Genomic DNA, 13,047 nt, shown 5'->3' on the forward strand with positions numbered 1-13,047 from the left:
GTCACCGGCCCCGTCACAGCCACCGAAGGCGTCGTCCGCCCCACTTTGGCAGTCATTGGCGGCGTCGCCCGCCCCTTTTTTGCAGCCACTTAAGGGGCCGCCAGCCCACCTTTGGCAGCCACCGTCGTACATCAACCTCACCATGGTTGAAGACAACGATGACTAACGACGGCCAGCATGGTGGCGACGACCCGATCTAGGGTTTCTTGTATATTATGTTTCTAATTTCAAGTTTAATTTCAATGTTCGGCCATGATTTTGTGGACATTTTAAGTTAATGTAATACATATTGTTTTCTATTATTTGAAATGTATTTTTTTAAATTAAGTCCATCATGCAAACAAATATTTAAAATGTGGCGGCCTGTTGGGCGCACCGATGGGTGGATGACCGTAAACGGACACCCGTGTCCATTTTGCTAATGCAAACGGAGAGAAATAGGACAAAACCCATGTCCGTTTGCAGTGTTGGCCTAATACTAGCCTCGACTCACCTCTAGGTCCCAGAGATACCTCCGTCGATGCATAATTTCAGAGCGCGTGAAGAGAGGGTTAGAGCATCTACATCCGGGTGCCTCAAACCTGTCTCAAACGTCCAGGCGGACGAGCCGGACAGTGATCGGTCAAGAAAACCAACCCCACCCGGGCGCCTCAAACCGGCCTCAAACGCCTGGGCTGTCCGGCACCCGTCATATCCAACCCAAATGTAGGGCGGATATGGGGCCACCCGGGCACGCCCCGGCGCGTCCGCGATGTCAGCCCAGCCCACCACTGACCCCACTTCGTCCCCACAAAAAACCTCAATCCGGAACCCTAACTGACTTCACTCTCCTCTCTCACTCCGTCCCTTCTTCCCTCCTCCCCGATTTGGATCGAATCCGACGACTACGGCGAGGATGTCAAGCTCCAGCAGCTGCTCCAACTCCGACCTTGACGTGGACGAGGAGCTGGCCCTCCGTATTGCGCTGGAGCGGTCCAAGGTGGGCATGGGGGCGGCTTCGAATCTGTCAGTTGCCGCTCCTGCGCCGGCGCAGCGCGGACGCTATGGCTGGCCCCTCCCGGGCACACGCAGCTCTGCGAAGGCTGTGCAGCCCGTGCCGCCCCCACGCCGTCCCCTTCACCCCATCGGCCGATGCTCCGCAAGGGCACTAGTGGGTGCTAGTGCCCGCTCCGCCGGCCCAGGCACGCACAACGGTATCGGAGGCGCGCGCCACGGGAGGCAACATGCAAGGGAAAGGGACGCGGCAGAGCAATTCGTGTGCCACCGTTGCGGTTTGCCGGCGGAGCTGACGAGGAGGAGCGGCTCCTCGCTTGGGTCTACCGTCGGTCGCTGACGATGGTGGAATCGGACGCTCGCCGGCTACGGAAGACGAACACGAAGGCGCTCTGGCTTGCCCTTGAGCAGTCGGAGTGCGAGACGGCAGAGGCAGCTCGGGTGGCAAAGCTGAAGCTGCAGCAGGATAGGGCCATCCGGCAGATGAAGGGGCTCGTTGTCATCTCCGACTCCTCGTCTGACGACGGCAACGACCATGGCTCCTCCTCCGACGATGACCAAGATCCACCACCAGCCGTAGATGCGTACAGCTGCGCGGACAATTTTTCTCGAATACGCACAAGTGTGCGTATCATATATTGAAGAAGAGAGGGGAAAAGAAGCCCCATCCACAGTTTACATACGCGTTTTACACAAGTAAACGCACTCCACCCAAAAGAATTACATGGACTACTCCCTAGCTGCCCAGACGCCTACCGCCAAGGGCTCAAAATCGCTATGAATGATCCGGGCCTTCGTCCACACCGCGCACTCGGAGGCTATTTTCCGTAGAGTACCTGCACGTCCGGTGTCATCCCCTCAAACACTATCGAATTCCTGTGTTTCCACAATTCCCACATGATCAAGAGATGTAGTGCACGTAGAGATTTGGCGTGTCTTCCGGCTAACGCAGGTATCGTAGTCCAAGCCGTTGGAGCCGGCAATCGGAAGGTCAAAGGGTTGGCGAGGAAGTGGTCCTCCTCTGCCGTTGGAGCCGGCAATCAGAAGGTCAAAGGATTGGCGAGGAAGTGGTGATCCCGCTCCTTCTCCGTTTATATTATCTTTTTTTAGTGTTTTAAGCTCCTCCGTTTTTTTGTGTTTTAAGTTTAGAACTTGTCCTACGATGAACTGTGGTGATCTTTTGGATAATGCAAAGTGGGTTTATGTACATTTCATTGTTCGTCTGATGTCAATTTTGCTGTCCGTTATTTGATCACGTAGAGTAGTTCATCACGTTACATGCATAGTAAAAATATAGAATGCCGGATATAAGGTACGCGGATGTGCGGAGAAGAATTTAAGAACTACCGGTGACTGTCCTCGGACGCCTCTGGCGTGTCCACGGACCTATAAGGGCCGGATTTGGTAATCGCAGCGGTAGATGCTCTTAGTATCAGGAACATTAGAAACGCGGAATAAAATTCAAGAAATGTTGGCTCTCCAAGTGGTCACAAATTTTAGGACACAAGGAGGCCGGCCTGGAAATCGACCTCGAGTCCACATATGAGCACGGAGACCAGCTACTAGTACTCCGCTAGCTGAAGCCGGGGGACAAAGAACGAAACAAAAACAGAGCAGCTCTGGCTACGCTAGCACCACTTGCGACCAGCTCGCTCGCCCGTCGGCCGGCCGGCCGTCCTAGTGCGGCTGCCGGCCGTCGGAGGAGGAGGCCAGCACGAAGCGCGAGGCGAAGGTGTAGTGGTGGCAGAGGTGGCCGGCTCCGGAGACGTCCTCGTCCAGCGCGGAGCCGAAGCCGTCGCGGTCGAAGTTGCGCGCGTAGCTGAGCGGGTCGTACTGGCGGCACCGGGACGACGCGCCCGTGGGAGCCGCCGTGCACAGCAGCATCTTGCTTTGCCTCCGCATCCTCCGCACCAGCCGGGCCAGCGCCAGCCCGAACCCGGCCGGGCCCCGCCGGCCGCAGCACGACGACGACGACGAGGATGCTTTGCCCTGATCCCCCATCGATCCCGGTCGACCGCTCCTGCTCCGGTTGATTTCGGGAGAATGTATGGATCTTGGTGTTTGGTTGGTCTCGTGGAGGCGTAGGTGGGAGATTCCGTGGTGTTGGTGGTGCCGATTTATAGGAGTTGTCGAGCTGATCCACCAGTGAGTGGAGTGGAGCGGGGTTGTAGGAGACGGGGCGGGGTGGTGACTGGTGACGGCGGCAGCGGTTTCGCGTCTCCCATCCCGGCCATGTGCTCCGGGCGTACGACAGCGTATAGAAAAGTACACTCCACTGGAGCCATCGTAGAGTAGGTGTGGGTCTTTCTTGGTTTATTATCGTAGGATGATAAACTAATTAAAGTGGCTTGAACTACAAGGATGAGCCACGAGCCTCCTCTTTGCATCAATCCAACCTAGTTCCTAGTCTAGCGAGCAAGTCTCGAGTGAGTAGGTTTCTTTGGAAAAGAGTATTAACGGATGAACCCAGTTAGTTAGTGTACTAGCTGACACTGATGATGATGATTAGGGAGCAGCAAGCTTGATGAGCTCCAGGAATCAAGGGATGCTGTGGTGTGTGTGAGCAGCACTGCAGCAAGCTGGCCGGCCCTCCAGCAAAGCATCGATTATTAAGGAGCAATTCCTAACAAAGATGGGTTTACATTTTACAAACGCAGCATGGGCCCATGAATAAATTAGGCTGGTCATAGTGGGAGTAACTTATACTAGTGTCATGCATATGACATTAGTCTAAGTTACTACCTCGATAGTGCAAAGTAACATAGTAGTGCTGTCATATATGACTTCATTTATTAACTGGTAGACTCATCTTTTCTTGGAAATCGCTATGTTACCGTAACATACTATGTTACTCTAAACACATCTCTCCTCATTAAATACATGCCACATAAGCAAACTTGTCTTGGACTGCGCTATGTTACTTAGCTAAGTTACTCCCACTATGAGGCTAGTCATAATGCGAGTAACTTAGGTAGTAACATAACGCACTTCAAATTTTTTTTACTTATGTGGCAAGTAATTAATGAGAGGTGGTAATATAATATGTTACTGTAACATAGCGCTTCACGAGACAAGATGAGTCTACAAGTTAATAAATGAAGCCATCTATGATACTACTACTTCAAGACAAGATGAGTCTACAAGTTAATAGCGCTTCCCGAGACAAGATGATACTACTGTAACAAAGCGGCTTTGCATGCTAGAAGTACGTGAGCGTGCATGGTAGTTAAACCGCCATCCTCTTAATTGTTGCGATTAAATGCTATGTTTAGAAGAAAGAAATCAACTCTTTGATTGGAAGGAGGACCGGTCCAGATTTTTCTTCTCCTCCAATCAGATTGTACCTAGGTTGCGATGCACCTTCTAATGTGACTTACACACCTAAACGGAGGTAGTATTATGTTACTTTGCATTATGAAGGTAGTAACTTAGATGGTGTTTGTTTATCTAGTTTTAGGACTTTTTCTAGTCCCTAGGATTTTTGAAAAAGATTTTTAAGTAGGTGCTTCTAAAGACTTTTAGCAAAAAGTCCCAAAAAAGTCCGACCCTATTTGATTTGCTAAAAGTCTTTAGAAGCACTTCCTTAAAAGTCTTTTTCAGAAAGTCCTAGGAACTAGAAAAAGTCCTAAGACTAGAGAACCTATGACCAGCCTAGCCTTACGCGTACGTAGACACGTAGTAGGGACGGCGCGCAGAAGCATGCATGTGCATGCACATTGCCGATGCATGGGACTTGACGGATTCCGAAGACCGAGAAAATGGAGCAGCTCTTCGACTTTTGCTCGTGCCGAGGTGGAGACGGCGGTTGGCAGTTTGCAGTGGGGCGGTGCGTGCGAGCGAGCGCCCGCCGGAGCCACGCCGGCCGTGTCCCGCGGGGCTTCCGCATGCGCGCTCGCGTCCGAGGAAAGGGTGGCAAACCGGGCGACGGTCCGATCGATGCAGACGGACGTTGCGGCCACGCGCCCCAACCCCGCCATGTGCCCTGTCCGTCTTTGCAGCTGCAATACCCCAAGTTTGCTCGGACGAGAGATCACGATCGAGACTGATGCTGCTCGATCAAGCAAAGGCTGCCACTAGGTTAGCAGGACACTTCAGCGGGTGAGAAATGCATACATACACACCGGATATCTCCTGCATTATTTGCTAGTCATTTGGTAGTCATTCATCTAGTTGGAGAGATTTGTATCCTCATTTGCCATGCACGCTGACCATTTTCTGCGCAGGCAGCTTCCATGCTTTTTCATGTGATTTCATTTTCAAAGTTTGAAATTAATTCTTTTTTAGGAACTGAAAGCCCAATTTAATTTTCGTTTGCATATTTATGTTCTTGACGGCAAGAAATTCTAAACAAGGTCACTCTTGAATATATTTTCATAAGTTTTGAATTTTGAGTTTTGAAACATGATGAAACCTTAGGAAAGAGGGTCATACTCTATGATATAGTCTATGAAACTCGTTTCATGCCAGTTTGTTTTATTGGAAAACACTATGATGCACTCCAGAACGCGATAAAACCCAATGATTTTTTTGGCGTAAAAAACCCCAATAAAACTTGATAAGAAGTCAATAACTACTGTTTATTACAACCTTGTAGTTTTAAGTTTGAACTGCATAGACATGGAATGAAAGATTATGATAGCCGTTGGAACACGATCAATCACTTTGAAACCACATGACTGCTTTTGAAACATAATAAGACAATATTAACTATGACTATTTGTTGTACATTTACACACATTTTACAATATAATACTCTATTATGGTACACAATGAACTACAATAAAACTAGTAATGATTAACACACTCTAGAGTATTATGATACACCATGTACAATTTTGTATTTTTATCGTTTTTATAGTCTTTATAGTTTCACCAAGTTCCTAATTTCGTATTTAAAAATTTATGAAAATATATTTATGATTTGTCTTCTTTAAAAGATCTCCTTACCAGGACCCCAAATATATAAGCAAACTAGATCAGGAAAAAAAAATGAACATGTCACCTGAATGTGATCTCTATTCAAAGATCAGCCGTTTATGAGGGAAAACCAGGTCGAGAACCATGATCCGTTTTATGAGGAAGACTAGATCAAAAACCTTGATCCAATGTATAAGGAATATTAAACCCAAATACCATACAGCCCTACGGGCAAAGACCAGGTAAACACAAAACACCCCATACATAGTTACAACACAACACAAAGGCCAACTAGCTAAAGATGTAACCAGACGGGCGCCTCAAACGTCCGGGCTGACCGGCACCCCTCATATCCAGCCCAAATATAGGGTGGTATGGGGAGGCCAAGGCGTGTCCGCCACATCGGACCCGACATCCCGACTCCACCACATATTGCACCAAATCCACCCTCGAGCTACCGATTCTATTTGCTCTCTCCTCTCTTATTGCCCCTCCGCACTGGACGTCTCGTAGCTCCGCTGCCTCCCTTGCTCCGCCCTGTTCTGAGACTCAACACTGCCAACACCGGCACCGTAGTCGCCCCATCCATGCTTGCCGCCGCGGACATCGTCGCCGGACCAGACGCCACAACGGTACGTCCGACAACTTGCGGGTTGCACCTTGCCCTTAATGTGTTCGACACATTGCCGACCAGGTTTTTTGTGATTTATTTTTAGGGAAAACAATGGATTCCGATGCTTCATCGCACGAGGCGTATGGACCAACGGAGCTTGATAAAATGATTAAAAATGAGTTCTTTGATTCATCGGATTCAGACGAAGAAGTGGATATGATCATGCTCATGAGCATGCAAGAGGAAATGGACCGGCAGGTGGAGCATATTCTCAACTTCAAGGGCTCAATCAAAGGGAGAAGAGTTATTAATCGGGATAGGGTTTTGTCGCCGTTTTCGTATGTGCAAACGATTTTTTTGTGCATTGACGAGGGAGTGGAGGCACACGGTCACTACTTCAAGCTCACTAGGGATTGTTGCAACCAACTTTCTTTCTCTGCTAAGTAGAAATGCATGACTGCTCTGAGGATGCTTGCACTTGGTACTACCACCGATGCCGTCGACGAGATGGTCCGGATGGGGGAGAGCACATGCCTGAAGACTACTGTCAGTTTGCCCATGTCATAGTGCAGATGTTTGGAGTAGAGTATCTGGGAGAACCAAATGTGTAGGACACGGAAAAGTTGTTGGCTATTGGAGAGGCCAGAGGTTTCCAGGTATGCTCGGGTAAATTGATTGCATGCACTGGCAAATAACAACCCAATGGTTTGAGTGGATTGTATCAAGGTCACACCAAAAAGGCCACCATCATATAGAAATGAGTGGCATCACATGACTTATGGATTTGGCATGATTTCTTCGGAATGTCGGGTTCTCACAAAGACATCAATGTACTTCAAGGATCTCTCGTGTTCATGAGGCTTTGTAATTGAGAAACGCCGTCGTGCAACTACACTATCAATGGCCACGACTACAACAAGGGATACTATCTTACTGATGCCATCTATCCTCACTGGGCGGCATTTGTGAAGATCGTATCCGAACCACAAGACAACAAAGCCACAAACAAAGACCGTATCTAATCAGCTTATCAACTTCCTGCAGATGCATCAGAATCTTCGAGATCAATCAGGTGCACGCGCAACATTCAGTGATCTTGGTGAGCATATGTAGACCCACAATGGAAACCAAAGAGCTAATGTCTGAGTTGTGCACTTAATATCAATTTTATGTTAGAACAATCTTGAAGGTACCACTAGCAACACAACAAGGTGGTAAACTCAAAGGCTGACATGAAAGGAAACAAGCAACAACAACATCGAGACGTTGACATAGGAGGCTGGGTTCCGCCACCAGGAAGTCACACTATTGCTAACCCCTAGCCATCGCACACCCAACATTAGGGTGGTCTTGCCCGTGACGAGGTTAGGATGATGAAGGAGACGGTGACTCGTCGAGCGTGCACTGAGGATGTCAATTCACCACCGAAAGGGATGTTAGTTGGTGGGAACTAATGAAGGAGCACTAGTAGAAAAAGGGTCAAATGTTCAGCTCATTAGTCCCGGTTTGTATTTGAGCCGGCACTAATGTGACCATTAGTGCCGGTTCCAACGGCTAGGCGGGCCGCTGTCATTAGTACCGGTTCGTGCCAAACTTTTAGTACCGGTTCGTGCCACGAACCGGTACTAAAGAGAGTGGTGGCAGGATGTTGTCAGTCTTGGGCCCCTCCAGGACCTTTAGTACCGGTTCGTGATACGAACCGGTACTAAAGTTCGTCCTGTATAAACCCTTCGTCCACCCGAGCTCGCTTCTTCCCCCTTTCCCCTCTCCTCTGTTCTTCCCTTCCTCTCGATCTCATCACAAATTTTGCCCAAATTTTGTCAAGATTTGAAGGCCCCCATCCATTCAAATGATCACAAAGGTTAGCAACTTTGTCCTTTCATCTCTCATTGCTAGATTAGCTCTTGCAATGGTTTATATAGTGATTAATTTGTGGGTTTTAGTAATTTGGGAGGAATTAAATGTGGTAGTATTTGATTTATATGCAATTTGAGGTCAAAATAACACTTAGTTTGCATATGTAGGTGTGGTTTACTTAGTGCCTTCTAAATCTCCGTCGTAACCACCGTCGATCGCCCGCACCCTCCTGTCACCGGCACCACCTTGTGGTGAGCCTCTTGTACATGAATTTTTTATATAAAAAATTGATGTTTGTGTGATTTGGATATATAGTTACTCGTATAATTATCTTACCAATACATTGTTTGTTATACATAGTGCCATGGTTTTGATATCCGTCCCCGTCGGTCCTCGTCCTTGTTATGATTCGGATGTGGTATATTCCCTTTTAAAACTATTTGTTGCATTTCGTGTTTATGACAAATTATGCCCATCAAGTTGACATAGATATTTTTTATCTAGGAGTTATGTGAACTGGAAATTCCAACTGACCCTATTGTTGAGAGGTTAAATTTAGTTGAAAGAGAAAATGAGTATTTGAAAGAAAAATTGAAAAGAATTGAGGGGGAGAAGATGGAATTAGAGTTGCATGTTGCCGATGTCGTCGATGATCACAAGATCAAGATGGAGAAAATGCGCTTGAAGATTAGAAAGATTAGAAAATATGCCATTGATAGTGAGGCTTGGTATCATTATGCTGTTGGATCAATTGTTACCTTAGTTGCGACCTTAATCGCATGTGTTGTTGCATTTAAATGCTTTAGGTAGAGAGTTATTTGTTTGTTGCATTTAAGTGTTGTATGAACTTTATGTATGAACTTGTATTAATTTGATCTTTTCGGTGTTGTGTAATGAGGATGAGCCGACATTGGATGTACGATGACCGATGCTCTCCCGAGTTCATTAATGGCGTGCATACTTTTCTGCTTGCGGCTGAGGCAAACAAGCGGGCGGATGGTTTTATGCCTTGTCCATGTGCTGGCTGTAAGAATGATCACAATTACTCTAACTCACGAACCATTCACATCCACCTGTTTGAGTCCGGTTTCATGCCCCACTATAATGTTTGGACCAGGCACGGAGAAAGAGGGGTTATGATGGAAGACAATGAAGAAGAAGAGGACGACGACAGCTATCCTGGCCATGGGTTCCCTGAATACGATGATACAACCATGGGGGAAGAAGCTGAGACGGCAATGCGGGAAGAAGCTGAAGAAGAGGCATCAGATGAGCCCGCTGATGATCTAGGTCGGGCCATTGCTGTTGCAAAGAGAAACTGCGCAAGTGATTTGGAGAAGAAGAAGTTGCAGCGCATGTTAGAGGATCACAAGAAATTGTTGTACCCGAATTGCGAAGCTGACAAGAAAAAGTTGGGCACCACACTGGAATTGCTGCAATGGAAGGTAGAGAATGGTGTATCTGACAAGGGATTTGGAAAGTTGCTGGTAATGATAAAGAATATGCTTCCAAAGGACAACGAATTGCCCGAGAGTACGTACGAAGCAAACAAGGTTGTCTGCCCTCTAGGGTTAGAGGTGCAGAAGATACATGCATGCCCTAATGACTGCATCCTCTACCATGGTGAGTACGAGAATTTGAACGCGTGCCCGGTATGCGGTGCATTGCGCTATAAGATCAGCCGCGATGACCCTGGTGATGTCGAGGGCGAGCGCCCCAGGAAAAAGATTCTTGCCAAGGTGATGTGGTATGCTCCTATAATACCACGGTTGAAACGTTTCTTCCAAAACAAAGAGCATGCCAAGGCGATGCAATGGCACAGAGAAGACCGTAAGAAAGGCGAAAAGTTGAGAGTACCCGCTGACGGGTTGCAGTGGAGAAAAATCGAGAGAAAGTACAGGGAGGAGTTTGCAGGTGACGCAAGGAACGTATGGTTTGGTCTAAGCGCGGATGGCATTGATCCTTTTGGGGAGAAGAGCAGCGACCATAGCACATGGCCTGTGACTCTATGTATGTATAACCTTCCCCCTTGGTTGTGCATGAAGCGGAAGTTCATTATGATGCCAGTGCTCATCCAAGGCCCTAAGCAACCCGGCAACGCCATTGATGTGTACCTAAGGCCATTAGTTTAAGAACTCTTACAGCTGCGGAATGGAACAGGTGTATGTGCGTGGGATGAGCACGGACAGAAAGAATTTGACCTAAAGGCGTTGCTGTTCGTGCCCATCAATGATTGGCCTGCTCTCAGTAACCTTTCAGGTCAGACAAACAAGGGATACCGCGCATGCACGCACTGTTTGGATGATACCGACAGTACATATTTTGATAATTGTAGGAAGAATGTGTACCTGGGACATCGTCGATTTCTTCCGAGCAGGCATCCCGTAAGAAAGAAAGGCAGTCATTTAAAAGGTGAGGCGGATCACCGGACAAACCCTCGCCACCGTACTGGTGTTGATGTACATGATATGGTCAAGGATTTGAAGGTAGTCTTTGGAAAGGGTCCTGGCAGACAACCTGTTCCGAATGACGCTGATGGACGCGCACCCATGTGGAAGAAGAAATCTATATTTTGAGACCTGCCCTATTGGAAAGACCTAGAGGTCCGCTCCGCAATCGACGTGATGCACGTGACGAAGAATCTTTGCGTGACCCTGCTTGGCTTCTTGGGCGTGTATGGGAAGACAAAAGATACACCGAAGGCACGGGAGGACCAGCAACATATGCACGGAAAAGATGGCATACATCAGGGTCATGCCAGCTACGCTCTTACCAAAGAAGAGAAGGAAATCTTCTTTGAATGCCTGCTCAGTATTAAGGTACCGTCTGGCTTCTCGTCGAATATAAAGGGAATAATAAATATGGCAGAGAAAAAGTTCCAGAACCTAAAGTCTCATGACTGTCACGTCATTATGACGCAACTGCTTCCTGTTGCATTGAGGGGGCTTCTACCGGAAAACATACGATTAGCCATTGTGAAGCTATGTGCATTCCTCAATGCAATCTCTCAGAAGGTAATCGATCCAGAAATCATACCAAGGTTAGAGAATGATCTGGTGCAATGTCTTGTCAGTTTCGAGTTAGTGTTCCCACCATCCTTCTTCAACATCATGACGCACGTCCTAGTTCACCTATGCGAAGAGATTAACGTTTTGGGTCCTGTATTTCTACACAATATGTTCCCCTTTGAGAGGTTCATGCGAGTCTTAAAGAAATATGTTCATAACCGTGCTAGGCCAGAAGGAAGCATATCCAAGGGCCATGAAATGAGGAGGTCATTGAGTTTTGTATTGACTTTATTCCTGACCTTAAGCCAATTGGTGTTCCTGAATCGCGGCATAAGGGCAGACTGGATGGAAAAGGCAGGCTAGGAGGGGATGAAATAATATGTATGGACGGACATTCTCTCACTCAAGCACACTACATAGTTATACAGAATTCCGCCTTGGTGGCTCCGTATATGGACGAACATAAGAATTTTCTATGCTCCAAACACCCGGAGCGGTCTGATGACTGGATTACACGTGAACAAACGGGGACTTTCACCGGCTGGTTGCAGACACGTGCCATGCATGACGCCGCTATTGAAGATGACCTGTACTTGCTGTCCCAGTTACCATCTTCAAATATAATGACTTTAAAAGGGTACGAGATAAATGGGAATACATTTTACACGATCGCCCAAGATAAGAAGAGCACCAACCAAAACAGTGGTGTCCGCTTTGGTGCGGCAACCAAGACGGGAAAGGAAACATATTATGCTTACATAGAGGACATATGGGAACTTGACTATGGACGTGGTTTGAAGGTCCCTTTGTTTCGTTGCAAATGGATCAATATGACACGAGGCGGGGTAACGGAAGATCTGCAGTACAGAATTACAAACAGTGGATCTCAACAATCTTGCGTATGTGAAAGTTCTAGTTATCGACTAGAGGGGGGTGAATAGGCGATTTTTATGGAAGTCTTCAAAACACGGGGGCTTTGAAGACAAACAATAGAAATGAACCTATTGGCATGTAGCGGAAGGAAGACTACACTAGACAAGCCATAGTCAAGTATTCAATGAAGTGAAAGCACGAAGACTATTAGCAGCTTGGTAGTATGGATCAGGGTGGAAGATAGTATGAAGCCAAACAACAATAGTCGTCACACAGTGAAGTCAAATAGATAATGCAAGCAGGCAATGACTTCACGAAGACAAACTGTAAGTAAAGAGAAGTAAGAGATAGAACCAGTTGCTTGGTGAGGACAAGAATTTGTTGGACCAGTTCCAGTTGCTGTCACAACTCTACGTCTGGTTAGGGAGGCTGAGATTTAACTCAGAAGACCGCTGTTGGTGTCAAAACCGGCAGATCTCGGGTAGGGGGTCCCGAACTATGCATCTAAGGGGGATGATAACATGAGGCGGGGGACACAATGTTTACCCAGGTTCGGGCCCTCTCGATGGAGGTAATACCCTACTTCCTGCTTGATTGATCTTGATGATATGAGTATTACAAGAGTTGATATACCACGAGATCGTAGAGGCTAAACCCTAGAAGCTAGCCTATGATTATGATTGTTGTTGTCCTACAGACTAAACCCTCCGGTTTATATAGACACCAGAGGGGGCTAGGGTTACACAGAGTCGGTTACAAGGGAGGAGATCTACATATCCGAATTGC

The 13,047-nt window shown here is 47.4% G+C and overlaps 1 protein-coding gene across 1 annotated transcript; it reads right to left on the reverse strand.

Annotated features, from left to right (window-relative positions):
• Positions 1-2,432: 2,432 nt before the first annotated feature.
• LOC123169521 (uncharacterized) lies at positions 2,433-3,104 on the reverse strand. Its single transcript, XM_044587393.1, has one exon. The coding sequence runs from the start codon at positions 2,992-2,994 to the stop codon at positions 2,671-2,673; it is 324 nt and encodes a 107-aa protein (XP_044443328.1). The 5' UTR covers positions 2,995-3,104; the 3' UTR covers positions 2,433-2,670.
• Positions 3,105-13,047: the final 9,943 nt, after the last annotated feature.

Source organism: Triticum aestivum, chromosome 7D (genome assembly GCF_018294505.1).
Source record: "Triticum aestivum cultivar Chinese Spring chromosome 7D, IWGSC CS RefSeq v2.1, whole genome shotgun sequence".
Taxonomy (NCBI): Eukaryota; Viridiplantae; Streptophyta; class Magnoliopsida; order Poales; family Poaceae; genus Triticum; species Triticum aestivum.

Coding starts and splice junctions, on each gene's coding strand:
- LOC123169521 (XM_044587393.1), bottom strand. CDS start 2,994: ATGGGGGATCAGGGCAAAGCATCCTCGTCGTCGTCGTCGTGCTGCGGC.